Source organism: Falco rusticolus, chromosome 1, assembly GCF_015220075.1.
Source record: "Falco rusticolus isolate bFalRus1 chromosome 1, bFalRus1.pri, whole genome shotgun sequence".
In the NCBI taxonomy this organism is placed as follows: domain Eukaryota; kingdom Metazoa; phylum Chordata; class Aves; order Falconiformes; family Falconidae; genus Falco; species Falco rusticolus.
Window position 1 is genome coordinate 107,233,035 of NC_051187.1, and position 22,464 is coordinate 107,255,498.

At 43.9% G+C, this 22,464-nt stretch overlaps 2 protein-coding genes across 5 annotated transcripts in view; both read right to left on the minus strand.

Moving 5' to 3' along the window:
- The window catches only part of NDNF (neuron derived neurotrophic factor), a 32,531-nt gene extending 23,038 nt beyond the window's left edge, over nt 1–9,493 (minus strand). The window contains exons 1-4 of one of the 3 annotated variants that reach the window (XM_037394558.1): nt 6,756–9,493; nt 6,521–6,676; nt 6,113–6,391; nt 2,442–2,508 (exon numbers count right to left, since the gene is read on the minus strand). In XM_037394558.1, coding sequence (XP_037250455.1) covers nt 2,442–2,461 — 20 coding nt within the window. In that variant the 5' untranslated portion in view covers nt 2,462–2,508; nt 6,113–6,391; nt 6,521–6,676; nt 6,756–9,493. Of the gene's footprint in view, nt 1–804; nt 1,018–2,441; nt 2,733–6,112; nt 6,392–6,520; nt 6,677–6,755 lie in introns of those variants that run through there. The other 2 variants (XM_037394568.1, XM_037394579.1) reach the window with 2 other exon arrangements.
- A 1,817-nt stretch (nt 9,494–11,310) lies between these two features.
- TNIP3 (TNFAIP3 interacting protein 3) overlaps nt 11,311–22,464 on the minus strand; it is a 60,822-nt gene continuing 49,668 nt past the window's right edge. The window contains exons 12-14 of one of the 2 annotated variants that reach the window (XR_005105311.1): nt 19,019–21,346; nt 12,673–12,799; nt 11,311–12,005 (exon numbers count right to left, since the gene is read on the minus strand). Coding sequence is in view for 1 of the 2 variants with exons in the window: in XM_037394599.1 (XP_037250496.1) it covers nt 21,315–21,346 (32 nt within the window). In the remaining variant the exon portion in view is untranslated. Of the gene's footprint in view, nt 12,006–12,672; nt 12,800–18,003; nt 21,347–22,464 lie in introns of those variants that run through there. The other variant, XM_037394599.1, reaches the window with a different exon arrangement.

Here is a 22,464-nt window from a genome sequence, read left to right on the forward strand (position 1 = left end):
CTTGCAGAGGCTGCCTTGCCCACAGAAACGTCCACCGGGATGATTTCCAGAGCAGCCCTGGGCAGCGCGGCACAGACAGGATCACGCTCATCCCTGGCACCAAGCTCACCGGTCCCGGGAATCGGGGCGTGTTACCACCCAAGCTTTAAATACAGCCAGAACAAAAACGTTCAGAGAGTCACCACTTTTCAAAAACCTGCACTAGCCTTTAACTGTGAAGGTTTAAATCCATGAAAGTTCTATCTGCAAGTGATTAAACAATGCGTCGGAGCCATTGTCTCTGCGCTGTCGAAATAAAAACATGACCCGAGCTGCGCCTAGCAAATCTCAGCACTTACAGCCCAGCGCTGAGTTTTCCATCTACTTCTCTTTGGTAGCCGCTTTGGTGGGTTTTTCTCTTTTCCGACCGCAAACAAGGTAGGATGCTGGCGGGGCCGGAGCCGTTGCCTGCCTGGCACCCAGCCGCCGGAGAACGAGCCAGGGCTCCCGGCGGCAGCCCAAGCTGCGGGGCACCGGCCGCCGCGGGCTGAGAGCAGGGACCGGGGGGGGGGAGAAGCCCCAAAGCTGCCAGGGGCGAGAGGGGACCGGGAGGGGGCGAGGTCCGGCCGGCTGCATCCCGCGGCAGCGGCGGAGCGCGGTGCCGGCCGGCGACTCGGCGCTGCAGCCGCGGCTGGAGGGACCGCGCCGGGCTGGCCGCTCGCTGCACCCGGGGGTCCCGCAGCCGGGGTGGGGGTCCAGCCAGCCCGACGGCAAGCAGCAGCGGGGGGCTGCGCGGCGGCCCCGCTCCCCGGCCCGGTGGCTTACCTTGCGGCGTCCAGTCCCGTCTCGTCCTGTCCCGTCCCGTCCCGTCCCTCCCGCGGAGGCGGGGGGGGGGGAGGGAAGCTTTTTTTTTTTTGTTTAGGGGGGTGGGTGTTTACCTAACACCCGGCTCCGGCGGGGACAGGCTGCAGCAGGGACTGTGTCACGCACGTCCCTTCGCGCTTTATAACCCCTTCCCTTCCCCACCCCTCCCCGCGGACAAAAAAAAAAAAAAAAAAAAAAAAGGAAAAACAATAAAACGCGGGGAGAAGCAGCCGGGAGCCCCCCCCAGGCCCCCTGCGCCGCCCGGGGCGAGGGCACGGCCCCGGCCTCGCCTCCCGGCAGGAGCGGCGCGGCGCTGAGCGCCGGCAAAAGTTTGCCGGAGGGGCGCGGAGCGGCGCGGAGCGGCGGCGCGTCTCGCTGCTGCCGCCGGGGCGGGCGGGCAGGGGGTGCCCCGCGGGTGCGGCCGCCCCGCCCCGCCACCGCGCCGCTCCGCGCAGGGGCGGGCCCGCGGGGAGCCCCGCGCTGCCCCGGCCCCGGGGGTCCCCGCCCCGCGCTGCCCCCGGCCCCGGCCCGGCCCCGGCCCGGCCGCCCGGCTTTGTGCCGCGCCCGCCGCCGCGCCGCGCTGCGAGCAGCCGCTCACCATCCATCTTGGGAGCGTTACCCTGCCCCGCGGCCGGGACGGGGCGGCTGGGGGGGCAGCGGGCGGAGTTGGGGGCAGCGCGCCCGCTCCTCCTTTGCCCGCAGCCGCTGCTTGGAGGGGATGGGGCGGCGGGAATGCTGCCTAACATCCCTGCGGCGGCGGGAGAGCGGTCAAGGATGCGGGAGAAATGGGATTTATTAAGCCCTCCTGCAAGTTAGCAAATGCGTCTCGCAGCCGCGTACGCGACCCCTTGCCAACCTCCCTCGCTCGGTTTTGATCAGAGGCAGCTTTCGTCGGCGTTTTCCTATTACCTGCAAGCTGCAACGAAAAGGCAGAAAGGACCCTTTGCCATTCAAAAACCATACCCTCTCCCCTTTTCTTTCTCTTTTGGCACATCAGTCATAAAACCGTCAAGTGCTACTTAAGCATTAAACAAGTTACTACCAACGGCAGCTGATGGGCAATTTCCCTGAAGGTAATCCTTCCTTCCCCACTGCTTCAACAGACTGGGAGGGCAAAAATAAAATAAAACCTCCTTCCTTGACAAGCCTGCCGCACCGATCTGACAGCGAAGCCTCAGCGGAGGGATGCAAATCGTCATATTCTGTAGGGTGAAGACACAGCCCCCAAAAGAGCTCATGTCTTCAGGGACACGTAGCTGTCCAGACCTCTGCTAATTGCCATTAGTTACTGCCACTTACCTCCCGCTCCCTTAACTCACAGAGCAGCTGGGTCGCTCGCCGCAAGCCAGCGAGCACTTCACCCAAGGGTCTGCTCAAAAATTAAATTTAAGTTCACTGAAAACCCCACACCATTAAGAAAAGAAGTCCCATGGGAATCCCCACCCGGTTATCCTTCTGTTTTCATATCGCTGTTTTTACATATTCACAACTCTATTTATCGTTTTCAAATAGGCTCAAGGGCAGGAGTTTGGGGAAGGGAGGAAAGACACAGAAGTTTAGAATTAATTTATGCATGTTTAAGGAGAACCTAAAAATACCTGGTATGCGCACACAGCATCCCGACTTCTTCCTTTCTAGAAGATCGTTCGCCTCCAACTGCAACACCTCAATAAAAAATAAAAAAATCTCAGCAAACTACACGTGCTCCTCTTCTGCTGCAGAAGACACAATCATCCGAAACAGGGAGAATCTGCCTAATTAAGAAAGCCAAAATTAGCAAAGAAAACCCAGTGCATTCTGACTAGTTTTTCCCCGAGCCTTTGGAGTGTGCAGAGCCAGCAGGGAGGGATGGGCTCAGGTGAAGGCAGGCAGCTACCTTCGGGTATGACTCGTGGCACAACAGTATTCTGTAGAGCCTGCAAAAATGGCTGGCTCCCGTTTGAGGTCATTAGAGGTAAAATATTGCTACCCAGCCAAAGAGCTCTTGAGACTGTGCGCTTCACACACAGGCAAACCGATTATTTTTAACCCGAGGACAGTTTTAGTGCTATTGTTCTTAGAGGGTATTACTGTTTGTGATTTCAGGGGAAGCAAGATGACATCCCGGGGATATTATTTACTGAGGTATGTGAACACCGACTCCTCCGCACACAGATAACTCTTCTTTCGGATGCTTGCAGCTCCACCTCTATCACAACTGTAAATCTCTATCGTGATTTAAAGCGTAGCACAGATTGACTCCCAGCCAGAGGAAGTTAAAACACTTTCAGAACAAGATTCACTGTTCTCAAAATTTATAAGGTACAAAAATATTAAACACAGGTATGGAAGGTGGATTTCAAGTGCTGAAAATTACGTGAATGCCTGGAAGGTACTAGGGCAGCCAGTTAAATGGAAACCAAACAACGAAAGCCCAAAATACAGAAAATTCTTGTGGGTAGGTGATCCCTTTTAAATGCATTTAACTGTCCCAGGTACTACCCCAGCACCTAGGAAACTGGCATTGCAATGCTACCCCCTGCACCCAGAGATGACTTGTGTTCGTACAGTCTTTGCAGGAACAGGTCCCAGGCGTGGCAGCGTGCAACACCCAGGGTGACAAGTCTGACTCTAAAACGCTGTTCCTTATGCCAATGCGGCAAAACTGAGAAACCGAAGGGGAGAAGACCAGCAAACCTCTAAATGACTTGGTTCTAGGCACTCATCTTCTCCTTCCACCCTCTCAAAGGCTTCCAGGGAATGGAGTTTTACCAGCAAAAATGGGTGCAATTTCAAAAGCTACACGCTAAATACTGGTGAGAACCAAACTATTCATTCCCATGCAGTCCCAATCTTTGTCTGTAGCTGTGGATGATTTTACTTGGGGGCTGAAACCCTTTTGACATAAGTGAGCAAATACATATCCAAAATTTGGAACATATGTAATTGATTCACAAATGTGAGTGTAAACTGTCTGGGTAACAATTGCACTGTTCACGGTTTCACCACACTGGCAGACCCTATTTAGAGCAGAGGAATAGGTGCTACCAGAAAACAAGATGCGTGTTATATATTATGGAGAAAAAGAGGAGGAAATGTTTAATAAGCTAAACAGTGAATAAATCTGAATAATAAATCCTTCTGAAACAAAAATGGAAATGGGCAATTGGATATTCTAGGAGGAGAGAAAGAGGGATAATTCATCATATAAATAATTCATTGCAAATTTGAGCACCCAATGCTGCTGTGCATTTGGTGCGGAGGACAGATGACACTCTGTGTGCTTGCATGTGTGTGTTTAATTGCATGTATATATAATTTTTTTCACCCAATTATCTGGTTCTTGTATGTGATGCAGATCTGAGGATTTGTTATCAGTAAACCATCAATTAATATTTGCTGCTAGGTAAATGGTATCGTTATTTATTAATCTCAGAAACAGAGATGCTAAACTGGACTTAACAATCAATTATGCCTTGTAGACCATGATAGGTTTTAGTTATGCAGCACCACACAGTGCTCACTCTCTCAGAAGAGGAACTGGCTGGGCAGCAGGGGCCTCGAGAGGCATCCAGGAAGCATCTGGCTCAGTAGCTGCTGCTGAGGAACACATGCATGCCCAGGTGGAGTCCAAGCAGCGACAGCATGCAGGTAGCGATAAACCCAAAATTATTTCCTGCAAGCACAGAGATGATGCTCCTGCTTTCAGTAGAAACGCTGATGTTGCTTATTGGGTCTTGCTTGCCTGAGGCTGAGCCACAGGTTTCATCTGAGTACGTTTTTCTTCTGCCTGTTAGGCTGCAAGCGGGTGCTGCTTGAAGCAGTGACCTGCATGAGAGGTGACAGCCTTTCAGGGCTAGGCAAAGCACAAGCCTACAAGAACATCTTCCCCGCGCGCACTGCAGCTTCACCAAGCATAGCCCAGGCAGGCAGGCAAGGGGCACTGCGCCCAACGCACTTCCACTGAAAACCCGGAGCTACTGCAACCCGCAGCGGGATGGTTTGAGCATCCTGCAAGCATTCTGCTGGCTCCCTTCTAGCCTCAGTTACAGCTTCTTGTTCCAATAAGGGACATTTTCTTTACCCTATCTTGAGAAAAATCAAAAGCAGGTGCCGCAGTTGGTGTGCAGCTTGTGATTTAACCCAATATTCCTCCTGCATTACTTAAAAGTGCTGGTGGGAGAAGGATAAAACAAGACACCACAACAGCAGGGAGTGGTTAATACCATTTCACTACGCCCTGTTACGTGCCCTCTAGGCCTTACCCAGCTGTGGTGTAAACTGAGGCATTGCCACTGACCCCAAGAAATTACACATTTGGGTTGCCTTTAACTCATTACTTGCCTATTTTATCCAATTACGTTTTATTTATTAAGCTAATCTTTAAACTCTCTTGGTGTTGACTGTTTTACACCTCCAGTGTATTCTTTTTAATCCTACTGTTTTATGAACTAATTAACAAGACTTTTTGCTCCAACAGCCCAAAAATAAAAACACAAATCTAAAATATATACACTACTGTAGCACTTGTTTTATTTCGCCAAATTTGATATAATATTATAAAACCAGATTAGAGATGAACAAATTCACTGTAAAATCTCAAATCTGGGTGTGAAAAATAATGACAAGCAAAGCTCTCATGCTCCAAGCGTTATTTCTTAATCATAACTTTATTCTACTGAGAAATGAAAAAGGATACTACTTTGCATAATTTAAATAATCTAATCTACTTTCTAGATAAAACTGTTAACAAACCATTGATTGAATCTCAAGTGTGCCATAGACCCCTTAAACTCTGATGCAAAATATCTGTTCCTCTAATTAAAGCAAATGAACTTAATAAAGGAGAATGGTATGATAATTAGACGTATTATGAAGTTCGATCTAGAACACACTCCCTTTCATTCTTATGTGACTAGGTGTTCCTATAGATACAGCCCAGATCTAGGTTCTCATTATATTGCTGTCTTCAAAGAAGAATTTTTTGACATGTCGCCGCAAAGTATTTATTCAAGTCACTATTTTTGACCACAGTATTACATGCTCAGACAACGGAGCGACAAATTCTTCCCTTGGCAATAAGAATCAGCCGTTCAAAAACGGTACCTAAAACTAAACAATAACTTTTTTTTTTTTTTGGCATTTAATGCTTCACGTGCCCTGAAGTTCAGCTATACATACAGCTTCTGCACACGTCTGGACAAAGAGGACATTCTGCTCCTCGTAAAACCTCAGTGCCAAAGTACTAATTGCAATGTTTAGGGCCAATTTGAGAACTCTAAGTGCTTACCTGTGGAATACAAAAGATTGTAATGTCCGTGGCAGAGAACTAGAACCAATTTGAAGAGCTGATTTTGGGTTTATCTGATGGCAACTGACTGAGAAGGATTTGCTTGCACCCAGGACAGACCAGGGGAGCTTGCAGTGTCCTAATTCCCTCCAAGCCACTGAAAAATCCATGGCATCAACCTCCTTTTCCTCTTCTTCTCCTTTCTCCCTCAAGGTGATGACCAGCCTTCAATATCCTCAGCTCCCACTTCAAGATTGAGACTTCTTCCCTTCTGGTTAACTAATTACAAGAAGAAAAGAAGATATTACAAACTCTGCTCAGCAGAAACACCCAAATCACCCTCATGACATTTTTCCCTTTGGACTTTCCCAGATGATGCCAAGCTGAGTGTAACAGGAAGATGCTCACAATTCTTAGTATTCTTGTACATCTACATTGTTTATGCACATATTTGCCCATAACGTTGCTGTCTGCAGTAAGCATCACGCTCTCTTGACAGAATAGCCGTGAGTAAGCGCTGACCCATGCCACTGAGTGTATTTAATCAGCAGATACCCGTGATCCCTAGGAAATCAGAGTACGCGATTTATTTAATAGAAACCACTGAGAAAGAATGAGGAAAAGGGAATTGTCAGTCACTCACCAGATGACACCATTGCTGAGAGAATCTGAAATGTTTCAGAACTAAGATTTGATTCTCTGTAATTACTGAGAAGGACCAACAAGAAAACGAACTCTTAACCTCTCTCCTCCGGGGAGCCCCAGGTTTCAAGTTCATCTATTTCAAAGTCCTGCACTATGGGCTGTAACAATACAAAAAGAGGTTTAAATCGAGCATGGCGCAACATCTGGCTACTGTAAAACACAACTAGCCACCACACCCGCACTTAAAAGTACACATCCAGCTACATTAACTCACATATGCTGCTTTTTTCGTATCCACGTATATCCAGTAGCACCCAGCGATTCCCAGTGATGTTTTGTGTGCTGGCATTCAATTACAGAGCGGAGGAGAGCTCCAGGCAACAAGAGTGGGGAGGCAACCATAAAATGGTTCTTCTAAAGGCATTATTGAAGGGAAGCTCATCCTACATGATTTAGAATGAAAGATCATCTGACTGTTTTTCATCTCACAAACCAAGAAATCCCGTGGCATGAGGCAGTAGGCCTGCTTTGCGTTGTCTGAAGCTCAAGGCCGATCGGTATAAACATGTTTTTTGGTGGAGCTTAAAATAAATCCGATAGCAAGTGAGTTCAAATTCAGCTTTATGTTACCCCCAGGACATCCCTGAGCTGTTGTCAAGATGGCTACGTTGTGTTACAAAGAACAGAGGTGGGCTGCAATGACTTGTCTGCCTCATTAGGAGGTGAAATTAGTGCTATCCATTCATTTTGCTTTCCACGAAGAATGTGGCTTATTACTACCTCACGTTGCGTGGAGCAGGGGCCAAATCTCATCGGTGCTCGTACTACTCATGTTGAAGACAAGCAGAATGTCCTTAGAGCTGGGGTGTTTACAATGCTTCTAAAAATGTGTTTTTCAAAGCTTTTGAGGCACAAATCTGAGAGGTGACATGCATACCAAATGAGTACGGTCCTGGTGGCAATGGCATGTAGCTGGACTTCTGAACTCACAGATTACATCTTTCAGAAAACAGACTAAGGCACGCTTAATTCTGCTTTCTTGGTCACGCTCCGAAGTTTTATTAGCTGTCTTTTAGATAACTAAGTTTAAGGTTGGATACTTTCCTTCTCACGCTGCAATTGTATGTGGTTTTCTCCTCTAACCATTAAGCAAGTTTCTGGTGCTTTGATTTTATATGGGTTAATAGCTAAGGGTGCAATTATTCTAATTAATATGGGAAGCATACTAAGGGACAGAATGTTTGAGGGAGCGAATGCTAAAACATTTCTGCAAAAAGAAGAAAATGAAAACATCAGTGAAAGCTTCAAGCGCTTCTAGCTGCAAATGTACATTTCCTTTTTCCGCATCTTTAGCATCAATCGTTTCCTGTTAAAAGCAAGCGCTTGGAAAGTCAGGCTTGCTCAATTCAACCCCGTTACGTGAAACAATGCAAGAAAAACGAAGTCTATCTCCTCTTTCTCAGCTTCTGCAGAGCCTGCCAGAGCTTTATCCCTCAAACAAGAGCTCCATCTGGTGGACTTTCCCAAAACGTCGAAGCATGCATCCAGCCCCCCCAGGGCCACAAATTCAGGTGCCCCAACGACGCGTGGGGATTTCAGCCATAACTTACTGCGGGGGACCGATTTTGGTCCTCAGGGTCAAACCCAGAGTTACAAACCCCTCCAACGAGAGCTGACAGGACCAGGCCGACCCAGCGTCAGCACTCTGCCGCAGAGCTGGTCTTGATTTGGTCCACCTTGGCCGTGTGTTCAGACAGCACAACTAACCGAAAGCTCACCCTGCGGCCATTCAGCTCTTGCAGGAGGAAAGTCTCTGACTTTCTGTATTCTGAAAATAACCTACAAAGTTGTCTTAAATGCATTTTTCGATGTCAAGCCTTACAACATCCCTGCGCAACCAGCATCACAGTCTTTACTGACGGAGAAAACAAGACACAGGGAGACCAAAAGCTACTTCAGTTTCCTGAAGAGAGGCACCTAACACCCTTTGAGATATCTCTGGGGCTCCTGTTTGGCCATAGCTTTTGGTACGGAAGGGTATGAGCCTCCCAGTTGCCCTGTACCATATCTGCCAATGTATTGGATACCCAGTGGCATCTCAGACGGTACTAGGTGACTGTCTTTACACAACAAACTGAGCCAGGTGTGTCTGGTTTCTGGTCACACAGCAAACCAGCAACAGGAACCCTGATTCTCAGTACCTTTTCCAGTTATTGCACCCAGCTGTATCAATGGCAACAGCACAGGCTCAGGAACAGAGTTCCCAAGTTTGCACATTAGGTTGTTACTATAATTTTCAAACCTCTCTTATTATGCTGTTAAAGATATTTTGCTGAGTCTAAGTAGGACATCTATTTCAAAGATCTATAATTGTTTCCCATCTCAAGTGAATAGACGATCAAGACCAATACATAAGATTAAAAGTTAATTGTAATAAATTGCATTGGCCAGGAAAGCAAAATTTTAAAACACACAAGATCAAAATGATGCAGAACACAATTATGCAAAGCTTAAAAACCAACATCTTATATAAAAGCAGGAATTTGTCTCTGACTAAAGAATACAGCATGTGGGAATGCACGTAACTTGCCTTCAGAAGCACTCACTGTGTTGTCTCTGGTAGGAGCCTCCACAAATTGGGCAGGGTTGCAGGACTCATATGGCTCTGTGAAGGGCTCACACATAGCCTCAGATGTGCGTGTGCAGTCAACACGCCCAACCAGTTTGTCTGTTTTTTCATAGTATTCATATGTTGTGAGGAGCAAAAGGCACAACAGAGAGCTTTCTATTTACAATTTCCTTGTAGCTAAGCACATCAGAGCTATTCAAAAGAAGTTATTTGTGACCCTTGATAAGCACAAGGACTGCTTGTTAGAAGATGGGCAATTAACAGAAAAAACGCAAGAGAATTGAAAGTCTGTGTGTGGTCTTCAGGAAAGCCCATGGGAGAGCTTGCCTCAAGACATTAAGAAATCTGTGCAGATGAGCTTACTACCGTAAGGACCACGGAGGAATTGGCAGGATAAATTTCTTTCATCTTTCCTCTCATTTTCAAAACGCCAGCTGGAGGAACACAGAGTCTCAACTAAGTCAGAGTCCGAGTGGAAAGAGCACCCCTGAACTAACTGGCTGGAAGTACTTTTGGGGTGTTAGTACTCCAAATCTAATTGTTTACTTAAAGATAATTATTTTTTTCTCAGCACCAGCTTTAAGGTTTTTCATACAAGCCAATGAAATATTTTCCAACCCCAATTTCTTCTCCCACCCCTCTACACAGAACAGGCATTTATTGTCTGTAAACACCAGAGCTTGCTGTGCCGGAAGGCTCTAAGGAATGTTACTGAGAGCACTGCTTAAAAAACTCTTAAACTGAATACAAGAAACACATAGGTAAAAATTACACAATCCCCAAGTTTCTCACTGGAATCTACTTTATCCTGGGGTCCACGTGTAGCTCTTCTGTTTTTTCTTATGTTTCTGGGGACAGAATCCAAACTTGGAAAAGGAGGTCCCTGTGGCAAACATACCCCCTGGGAAAGCACTCCACACTGTACACAGAGGATCTGCACAGTGCTAACCAGCTAACACGGTCAGAGAGGGCAAAGACATGCAACACCTTCAGTCAACCAACAGTGATGACAAGGTCCCCCAAAAGAATAAGGACATCTCCATACCCTGGCACTATCCTCAGTGTTGCTGAGAGACACGGGTCTTTCAAGGGGGCAGGGTTTCTTTCTAAGATTTGTGAATGCTGGCTCAGCAAAGAGGAAGGAAAGGAAACAGCATTTAAAACCAAAGCATTTTAAAACCAAGCAAAGCCAAATAGAAACGTACAGCTTAGAAGCCACTTATTTTCCCCATCACCACAATAATCTTTGAAAGCAGGAAAAGATGCAGCACATTCGTTTTCAAATGATATTTTACTCCTGCTAAGAAAGAAATGGGATGTTGGTGAACTGAAGAGGGAGTCAACATTAACACCAGCTACAGCTTAGCCACAGTAATGCAATGCCACTTCAGTAAAGGTCTGGCACAATGCAGACAAGGCAGCATCCTCAAGTGCTGATTATTATGCCCCACTTTTCCAAAGAAGATAGCGTGGCTTCTCTGTGAAACCATCAGGATGGTGGTGACCATGTCCGCAAAAATCCCATTGCCAAATCAAGGGAAGACCAGTGTCAAAGCACTCAGCTGTGCCAACTTCAGCCTGGCATCAATAACACCATTTCAATGCATTGTCTAGATTAGTTGCCAGCCCATCAATGCATTTATCATGCGCTAATTTATAGCCTTCTCCTGCTTTATTGATAACATTACAGATCTCCTCTAAATTGGCCTGGATCTGGATTACAAATGCTCTGCATTTTACGTGCTTGCTCTCTCTAGAGTCAATAAAGCTCCTTCCCAGCATAAAGTCACATATGCAGTTGTTTGAAGAAGTTTATGATCCCCAGAGCACAGACGAGTCTGTACAGCAATGACTTTATTTTGATACCTTTATTCCGACAAAGATCACACTGATGAAAATAGACAGGTTGGACTCCATCTTCTGAACATGTCCTGGTTTTTGTGTCTACCTATGTGAATATGCACACGTATTACTCACATTTTATATTCTTATTTTATTGTCCTGCTGACATGTAATTTCACCAGTGAACAACTACCAAAAACATAAAATATAAACCCTCAGTTCCCTAGAGGAATGCAACAGGCTTAAATTTATACGTGAGGTTACACTACTTTGGTGTGCACTCCCCTCGTGATACATCTCCAGAGCGCTGAATAAAGATAGAGCTTTCTTTCACTGCAGCACTAGTCAACCAGAAACACTGGAAAACCAACCGATCGTGTTACATGACTGTAACCTTATGTAACCCTGCCTTGTGTTATATGACCATAATGGAAGGAAAGATGGATCACTGACCCACCTATCTGCCTTTTATGGCTTTATCAGACAGCCTTCTGAAAGACAGCTGTTCCTATACAAATTGAAGAGTATGAAACAGAATACTCTTACGGAAACAATACATACATCAGGAAAATGTCTGATGGTCCATAGTACAGCCACTCAGGCAGAAGTTGATTGCATGCCAAACTCTACAAGATTCAGATCGTGCAGACCGTAATAACAAGAAAAACATCACCCTAATGTCATACCTTTCCGTGTGTCCACAGTCCATAATAGACACATCCCACGTTTATTTGTTATGGCCTGTCTTCCTCAGAAAAATCTCACCAGCCCTGCAACCTGCAGCACCAGGGATGGAAATCAAACAGACAGCATGAAACTGGGGTCCCCTAGGGGACAGGTCTCACTTGGCTAAGGTGTGGTGTGGATTCTCTGATGCCTAATAAGCCCAGAGTTTGCACTGAGATTTCCTTGAGCTGAGAGGTTCCCCTATCTTCTACCTGCCCACCTCTAGGACACTAACACCCTCGAGACCTGCTGGCTTTCTATCAAATTTGACTGAAGATGGCAAATACGACATGTCATAGATGTTATAAAAGTCACTGGGAAGGCCTGGCAGAAGCACACCTGCACGCACGCAGCCAGCACAGCTTCATAAACACTGCTCCGTAGGAAACCAGGAGCATGGACCTGTTCTGCCTGGGTCACTTCCCCTCCATGCAAGAGTAAGGCAGGGTTGTACCTGCATTTGGAAACTCCCCAAAATAATCTACTCCCTGTAACAAAGAGCTTGTGCTTTGCACGAAGCAAACCAGCTCTACGAGGTGAGAGAACGGCCCAGGAAGCCTTTGAGGAAGCCAGATTTTATACTGTACTTTCTCACTACAAAGGAAAGGTGTTTAAATTGCCAGGAGTGGTTTTTCAGGCTTGTCTAAAATTATATTGTTTCAGAAAACTCCAGCCTTCCTCTCAGCTGCAAGTGCAGCTCTGCTCAAGAGGCACTGACCTGCTGCTCCCTCCTGCTGAAACCCCACATGCCGCTGGGTGAAGGAGGCTGAGGAGAAGGAAGGTGCCATCTGCCCATCGCCACTCCAGCAACACGCACAGAGGTGCACCGTGAGCCTTTCCACCGCCTGTGGGCAGAGAGGAGACGGTGGTTTAGCTCTGGAGGCCCCTCATACCAAAAGGAAAAACAGAGGTGGAACAACAGTATGCTTTTGTGAGCGGGACAGACTGCTTTGGAGCCCAATTAAACTGTTATAGTAAACTAAAAAGTACTCTTATAAAAGAGTAAATAAAAATCAATGGAAATGCACTTTCCCCTCACCAGTGTATAATGAGAAAGCCGGCACTGAGAAAGCAAGCATGGTGGCAGGGAGTGGACTCTGCCAGCCTGGAACACAATGCATCATTAACAGAGGCAAAGCTTCCTAGCCTGGAAAGACTCACAAAATGAAAGCCTGGTGCAGCTTGAGCTCCAGGTTAAAAAGAAATCTCCATTTTCTCTTACTACAACACTCCTCCCTGGGGACGTGGCATACTGACTCTTGTTATGTGGCCAGGTTAAAAGTTTTAGCAATCCTGCTAGGTTTCTTTCCTAGAGGAAATAGCATGTATCTTTAACTCTTACACTCAAACCTTCATAACTGAACACTTATTTTCTATGTGTATAATATAAATATGCAAGTACATACATGAGCACAACCTGGGATGCGTTCGTGTGTGCATGAACATCCCCACCAGCATGTACAGTCCTTGAACTTGAGCTATCTGCACACATTTTCCTATAGAGCAAGGAAAACCCATGCAGTTCGGCAAAGCCAGAGTCAGCCTGGCTCTGCAGAGCCCCGCGGGTCTGCTGGGGACTTCAGAGGCAGAAAGCCTGCAGAATTGCAGGGACTAATCTGCAGAAGTTTAAAGAAGCCTGAAGAATTTAATGGAGATTTAGATGCCTGCAACTGAAATGTAAAATTTTTGAGAACAATTGACCAAGATGAATGGTATCTGCTTAGTAGTCATGAAACATCGTGTCGGTGTTACACCCCAATAGCATACATAAATTGAGGTGCAATGTCTGTATCATTTTTTTCTTAGATGAAGAAAGGCTTACAGTCTTCATAAGATTGAGCTGTTCTAAAATTAAATACTGCTTGTCAACAGTACTGATGTTTACACACAGAAACTAAACAAAATGGGGTGGAATAGGCCAAATGAATCAGAACAAACAAGAAACTAGTGAGGGATGTTCCTTACTTATTAATATCCTCCCCCTCCCTGGTACTACTCAGAGGGTTTTTTGTTTGCCTTTCCCACATCTCTTATCTGTGTCTTCAGATACAGAGAACCTCACAACATGCTATAGCTTGAATGTTTGCATTCATCAAAGTGAAAACTTCTATTAATAAGAATTCAATTATTTGGAAAAGTTTCTTGGCAGTACAGCACCACCTTTTTAAGTTCTCTTCAACGGGAATTTAACTTCCCGCGAATCTCATTTGACTCAAAAACCACAAATGGATGGTTTGCTGTGACTCCAAAGTAAAGGACTCCAGAGGAACGAGCATGAAAAGTGGAGCCTGTCACAGGCATCTGTGGAACAGTAGGAAGTTATGGTAAGCTTGTGAATAGTAGTACTGTCTAAGGCTCCCCATGGGAATACTATTAAATTAACAGCACATTCAGATTAATTGCTTTTTTTTTTTTCCTTTTTTTTTTCCCAGTTGCCCAACAGGTATCTTGTAATGCAGAACTGTGGTTCATAGAGGTCACCCTGTAACACAGTGGGTTTGATTTGGCGGTGAGGTTTTCTGCTTTTGCAGCTTTGTCTTAGCTGCGTTTCAAAGTTGCAAGCTATTAATTTATCAGACAGAAATAGAAAAGCAGCTACAGCGCCCTGACCCAACCACACCCCAATCCTCAGGGAAGTCAGATGTCTCTTCAGAAGTCATGAACAGTGAGATAACAACATGAAACACATGCTTTGAATTTTAATTGTCACTGTTAAGGATTAGGAACAATCCCTGTGAGCAACTAATTTTGCTGGCATTACTGAGCCAGATTCAAGCCTGGTTTCAGCTAACTGTAACACAATATTCATCCCTCAAAACTGATTTTAGCAAGTTCCCTTCCTTTCTAGAGCAAGTACATCACTGGAGAATCCAAGTCCCTGTTTGGTATCCCCACCCTCACTAACTCTTGACCACAGGGGAATTATAACAGGGAATAAAGTAATCCCTCCCTTGCTACTGACAATGTAAGAGAACATGATTATTCCTGCTCATAAAGCGATCGGCTTTTCTCCTGTATGACCATAATGCTCCTTCCTAAAATAAAGCTAAAAATATGAAGAGGTTGACTGCCCTTCCAAAGTTGTTTCAGTGTCCAAACAGGTCATTTATGTAGAAAGAATTTTATTTGGAATATCCTGCTCTTTGGTGTTGATGACTGTGGTTTTCTAATACCATTGCTAGTCCTTCCATTTAGCACAACTAGGAATGTTTCTTCTGAGACACTATTTCTACAGATTTCATGCTGGGTCGTGACTACAAAGGACAGGCTGCAAATTTGACATTGCAGAGAAAAAGGGAAAAAGAACAGGAATTACAAAAATATCAGCTCTTAGTTCAATCCTCAGAAAAGCGCGGCTCTTTCCCCACTTTTAGCATAGGGAAATACTCTGGCTGGTGCTTTATGCCTAGCCTTAAGTAACAGTTTTAAGTGACTGCTGTATCTAGTCCAAGAGAGAGCTGGTTTTGTGACTAACTCGCAAAGGACCTATGTGTATGCCAGCTCTAGAAGGTAATGCCATTGCTTTAAATCGATTAACTTGGGACTTAACTAAGAGCTGAAATACAGGATGCCTGAAAACAGAAAGGCACAAAGTGAAAACTTCCTCCAAGAAAATTAAAACATCTCCCTCTCTCTGCTCAACAAACCCGAACAATTTAATGAAAGAAACCAATCTGATGATGAAAACACCAACAAAGAAGCTGCACCCTCCATGAAAGCCGTAACATCTCTCTTAATCAGGTCATGCGATATAAACTTTAGCAGCACATATCCTGCTTTCGCTCCATGAGATTTCCCTTTTCCAAGTCTTTTCCCTCAGCCATGCGAAGAGCCCCAGACCCCCCTTGGTCTGATACCTCCCATTAGACCAACAAAGTTGCAATCTACAGTCTCGGTCTTGCAAGATCTTAACTCTTACAGCGATCAGCAGCTTGTATCAGGAACCATGGCCTATCACACAGCCTACCTGCTTGCCTTCACTGCCCTCAGCCCTGCTCTCACCACCACCAGCCCGTTTCACGGTCAGCAGCCAGTGTGGACCCTTTGCTTTTGCATAAGCAGCCCTGGAAACAGGAAGCACCTGGGTGTTCCCCGTTTGCTGGGCAGGTGGAAGCGAGGCTGTTGCTGCCGTAAGTGAAAACACAGCATTAGCCAGCATCCTGGCTCCTGGTGGGAAAGTGTTTTATTAATCAAAAAAATACTTTCCACCCTGTGGTGTCTTGCAGACCTTTAAACTTGCATCTGCAAAAATCAGAGAAATCCTTCTGTCATTCTCACAACAAAGTAAAAATACAGAAAACATTTTTAAAACTTGAGGATTTTTTAATTTTTTTTTTTAAACAAGAGAGACAACTTCAACCTGATTGGAAATACTCTCTAAGCTCAGCACAGGGTGGTATGGGCAAGGCAGAGTTTCCAGCTCATTATGGTAAGGTTGTGTTCTCAGTCTGTTATAGGGGGATGAATAGGGGAAGCTGGAGCAGCTGAGCTTGCTTGACCAAAAGGTATCATCGTACAACACTAGGTTTTTCTCATTCTGTTCTCAACTACAGGAAAGGAGAGGGGGATGAAGATCAGAAATCTGGGGCATCTCATAAACCCAATTCTTCCAAAACGTGTTGTCATGGAAAGTGAAATGCTGACAGACTGGTAGGAGGTTGGGAGTATGACATGCAAGTCTTTGGGTGTGGGGAGCCGGAGCCAAAGGATACAGTGCAGTCTTTCATTTGAAGCATTCACCTCACATTTCTAGTTCTATTATTTGTATAATTTATTTCATCTCAGAAGAAGATATTTCCATTGATGACGTGCTCTTACTGTAATTCATGAGACTATATATAAACAACGTAACTCTTTGGATTGCAGTGGGTAACACATTAATCCCTCTTAGGGGATTGTAGAATGGCATTCCTTGCCCGTAGATCTAGGAAACAAAGCCCTGACCTTCCCCTAGATACTATTATAAGAAAAGATATTACAAAAAGCCTAGATATTCTATGTAATATGCTATGCCAGAATTTGAAAGGCCACTGCAAGTAAAGAAGGTTTAGAAACTAATCACAGGGAGAAGCTGGGAACTGGGGTTACAGGAGAGTTCTGAAGGAAGACTGAAGTGTTTCTGACAGGCAGAAGCTGAAAACTTTGCAATAGCAACATCATTTTATATCGGACACAAAAGTTGTGCAAGAGAAAAGATAAGCAACTGGGAGAGCCTGAGAGTGAAATGTTATGTGGGACATAAATGAGCGATGAAAGTTTATTATTTGGACATGAAATCTAATATTTATGCAGTAAAAGATAAAAAACAGTAGTGAATGTATTAAAGGAGGAAAGTAATGCGATCCAGGATTTTGCTTGTAATCTACCAAATCATCCTCAGCTGTGGTACCTAACCTTCCCATCATATGATAGCATAGGTGTGTATTTGGGTATCTCGTGTGCTTGGCCCACAGAATTATCATGGATCCACTTTCTCTTGTATCCAGCAATTCAAACAGCTCCCACCTTTTACCAGCAATTTCAAAATAACAATTTTTTCTCCCTAAAACAAATGACAGCCTGAGACTAAGAAGGGGTGCTGTTTAGTGATTTATAAAGACAGACAACTTATCACCAACAAAACCTTTATATCATGCCACACAGTATGTATAAGAGTAAAAATAAGTACCTATTGAAATAGAATGGAATAAGCATTGGTATGACTGTCACCAATAGCACTTCAGGCCTTCAGAAGAAAAATATAATTTTAAAACAACACACATTTTTGACAAGGCACAGAGCTTAAAATATATGGGAGGTAAAATAGTGGTGAATCAAAACAAAAAACTTCAATCCCATCTGTTAGCTCCACCAAAAAAAAAAAAAAAGGAAAGAAAAAAGGATGGGACAAAAATTTCCCAAAGACCCTAAGCTTTTAAGTACCTCATTTGTGTTTATGACTCCATGAGTTCAAACGTGCTCTTATTTTATTTTATTATTGGGTAATTACTGTTATGGTAATGAAGACATTTAGTGAATCCAGCATGTATGTTTCATATGTAAGCAGACATATGAAACAAATATTTCTCTATGCCATTTAGTATACGACACTGCAACCAAATGGAAAAGGTTCATTTTAGAAGAAAAGTCTACAGAAAACCATGCCAGAAGTTACATAGAATGTTCTCTAGAATCTGTTATTTAATAACATTTTAAGTGTCTCTTAGATGTCATAACTCGCCATTTAGTCTGTACAAACTTGTGTCAACATGCACACTCCCACCTGAGCTAACAAGGCTTTCCAAGGACTGATTGCAACCCACATCTGGACCCCCCTCCATCATTTAACATACTGAGCAATCGGCTTCATTATGGTCAGTTCCTTACCACATACCTACAAGTTCATCACCTTGTAAGCATTTTTCATATGGCAGTCTGAGTCCTTGTAACACAGTCACACAGGGATTCAAGTCAAGCATCCTAACACATCTTGCCTGGTAGGCAGAATGGCCAGCATTGATGCAGGACACAACAGTCTTTCTGCTAGACTAGTGAAAACATCATCTTAAACTGCTGAGAAGTTTTGACAGAAAATCACTTTATGCTTGTCTTGTTTCCCCAAGCCACTGTGAGAGATAAACTGGGGGGCACAAACTGCAGGTGTAGCTCATTTCTGCTGTTACGGGTTCAGGTATTTGTCCAGAAAAGAAAATTACTCTTTGTATATGAATTACTCCTCTTGCAGCGTGCACAGTAATTCAAATATCCCCAAACCCTGAGTAGCTCCTACAAGAAAAGGAAGGAAAAAAGAAAAGACCTTTCACAAACATATTAGCCCTTACTGTGAAATTGGTCGACTCATCAATACACAAAACTATTGGAGAAAGCAAACCAGAAAGAATCAGATGGAAAAGCTGGCAGGTGTTTGGAAAATAAAATATGTAACGAAGACTAGGAAATGCCAGAAGGTTCTTTAAGAGGCCAGAGGAAGAACTGAGAGCACTGATACCCAGTTTTGGCAAAGCTCAAGGAAGGAAAAATGCCTGTTATGAGTACTATGGTTGATTTTAACTAAAATAACTCACCCCCTCAAACTTGTCTGGGTCACTGCAGAAAGCAGATCCTTTGGGGTTGTTTGAGCTGACAGTGCTAATTCAAATAGATTACAGCACCTGCATTTGGGAAACATACATCATTACAAGAAAATAAAGAGGAAAATCAACTGTATGGGCATTTTATATGCATTTTAAAAGATACAAATTCTCTATTGTGTAATACAAGGAATACCCCACACTTAGCATGATTAGGATTTGTGAGAGTCAGAGTTTACAGTCTTGTGCCCAAGCCAGCCAAACATTAAAAGCCTGTGACTAAACAGAGCAAAGAAAAAAAAAAAAAAAAAGAAAAGAAAAGAAAAAAAGAAGACAGCCCTGCCATTGCTATTTTCTTACTGTGAATGGCTCATGTTGAATCATCCGGCTGGGCCAGATAATGCTTGCGCAAGTTGTCAGATAATGAGTTAAGCACCACAAATGGAAGGCACAAACCTTCGCGTTTAGTTGAGAAAAACAGTGGAAATTAATGAAACGGGGGTTTGTTGCCTCCCACATCAACCACACAGAAGCTCGTCTGTTTTGAGGATTCACGACATTTTGAGCGCGGGATGCTCTGCCCACAGCACTGGTCACCTGCTGAGAGCTTGCATTGAATTAGGTTACATTATAATTGGATTTTCCGAAGGCACCACATTAGCATTTTCCATGATCTCACCCTTATTAGCCAAATCACTAATCGGGAGTAGTGCAGTTACATTGTTTGCTGGTTAAACTATCTGGCGCTATAGCGTCTGTAAGTCAGCTCCAAATTCATGCAGAGAGAAAAAGTCCCGTCTCTCTAATAGACACTCAGGAGTTTATTCTGTAGCTAATGTTGCAGTCAAACTCTAATTTTCAATAGTTCGTGAAAAGGCAATTTGTCTCCAGAGGCTGGTTCACTTGGTGCTTTGCTTGCGTTCTTCCAGAGTCTGTATTTTAAGTCAGGAGTGTTGTTTCTTTGATCAGTGGAGGCAAAAGCAGCATCGCTGTAAAATGTAACAGCAGAAAAATCCTTTCCCATGGACTGTTCCCTATTGTGTCCAAAATCAAATGCTGAACATGTTTAATCCTGTAAGGTTATTATTTTAATGCACAGGCCTTTGTATATTGATGGAAATGGAAATACCTGTTCTAAAAGCCAGAACAACACACGCAGACAATCTTGTAACTGATGATTGTCTTTGCACAGCTCAAAAAGCTGTTAGTGTGGGAACTTAAACTCATATTAATGACTTCTGAGCTATAATGAACGCACACAGGACATCTCATGCAGCCTCACAGTGCGAAAATCTCTGCTCCCTCTTTCAGGTGGGATCCCAGCAGTTTTGGGTACCTGTCTCCCAGCAACTGGTCTCTTAAAAGCCTGAAGGGAAGAGACAATCTTGCAAGGAGATTATCAAGTAATATTTTCTGAACACCCATTCACTGCAATTTTCTAAAAAACTTTCACGTTATAAATATAATTTCATTTTAAAAGCCAGGTTTTATTCTCAGGTTAGAGATTACACAATGATGTTCAGATTCATTACAACAATTTCATTTGGAAATATAAAGCCATTTGCACTGAGAAGTTAACCCCCTTAAATATTTCTACTAAAATTCTTCTGATACAAATAACTACACACAGAAAAACTGTGATTACATTTTCCATATAATTCTGAAGCCAGAAGAAAAGGAGAACTGGCCTCGACTCAAAAAGCGGGGTGTAAGCACCTTCTACCTGGCCTGGCATTGACGGTACCTTGTTTGCAATTACACAAATGTGTCAAAAAAGTTAAGCAGATCTCCTTTTTATCAAAAAAAACCAAGAAAAAAAGAGTACAGAATTCTAGATGGCATATCAACAAATTGTTCCCTGGAATAAAATAAAGATGACAATAATTCTCAATGAAAAAAAATAATCACAACACTACTGGTCTTATAAGCTCTTGAATTCAAACCAGATGTGACAGTCTCCAAATCCCCAGCAATAGCTGCATCGTTTCTCATAAGGCTTTTTAACAGATTCTCATAGGCAGCACAAACAGCATCTTCAGAACAAAGGGCAATAATGCTTCCCAAAAGATTTTTACTGGATCCTGAGGATCGCTAGCCTGTATGATCTGCTCTTCTATTGTCCTCACAGGGATTTCACCAGGCATAAATAACATGCACTGAAGAGATAAGGCGCTAGGGGCAAAAACACAAAAAAAAAACCCCAAACAAACCAAACCAGAACAAAACAGAACAATGCAGTTGCAAGACTAGCTTGCAGCCTTTGGTCTACACTTCTCCAGGTCATAGGTCGTCAGTGATGGGCTCCCTTCTCCGAAGAAGCATCTGCAAAAGTAAATCAATATAAATTATTTTGACGCTGAGAAATGCAACTCGCTTATGATTAATTTCCCTTTATTTTGTAACGTATATGAACCCCCCCACCCACAGAGCAAACACTGTACAGCATTATAAGCCTGTAATCAATCCAGTGCAAATGGCAGTAAGTGTGAAGAAGCGAAAGAGGGTAGGGATATCATACAGTGCACTAGCAGCCTCTCTCCCAACTTTATCTAGTCCTGATTGTTGATACAGAGCAAACAGTAGGGTCTAATAACCTAAACCCCCCATGTAAAATCTTTCTAGACCTCTAAAAAGAACAGCTGACATGCAGCAGCGCTCATAGGTACACATTAGCATTAGGTGCACACAAGAGACATACGTGTGACAGAGGGAAGAATTAGGTAGTAGTACCTATGGCTAAGTAGGTGTCTGTGGTTCAAAGATGTGTTTGAGAGTAACTCGCTTGAACTAGGAAAACAAAATAAAACTGAAGAAAGGAAATATACTATTGCCAGTGTAACACATACTTCCTTCCTGAAGTTTCAAGAGATTCTGAAAATGTTGTAACACATCTCTAGTAGCACATGCACAAGTGCACACAGTATTTTGCTTACAAGAGAACATTAAGAGTGAAATATTTCCAGCAGGGTTTTTAACTCGCCTAGGAGAGTTGCTCTGCAGCTGCTACACAGTAACCCCATCATTCACTTCCAAACCCACAGTGCTGATGATATCCAAATGTGTATGAAAGAAAACTTGATTCAAAAGGTCCACATCTGTAGCAAGCAGCAGTACCATGAATCACTGATTTGACATGTTTTCCTTGCAGGTAGTGTCAGAGCTAAAATGCATGTTATTTGTTCACAAAAAGGAAAAGCAACAATTACCAGACTGCTTCTTTGTACAAGGTAGATAAATATAGGTATTTGTGTGTTCACTTCATTTTGTGCAAATAGCCCCCTATAACAAAAAGATGGTAGAACAAAACTTTTCTAACAAGAAATATGCTTCCAAGCTTCACATCTAATGTTGGCATTCATATAACAATATAATTTGGAAGGGAAAAAAAAAAAAAAGAGGTGGGACCTGTTGGCTATTCAAACATCTCAGGCAGCTATACA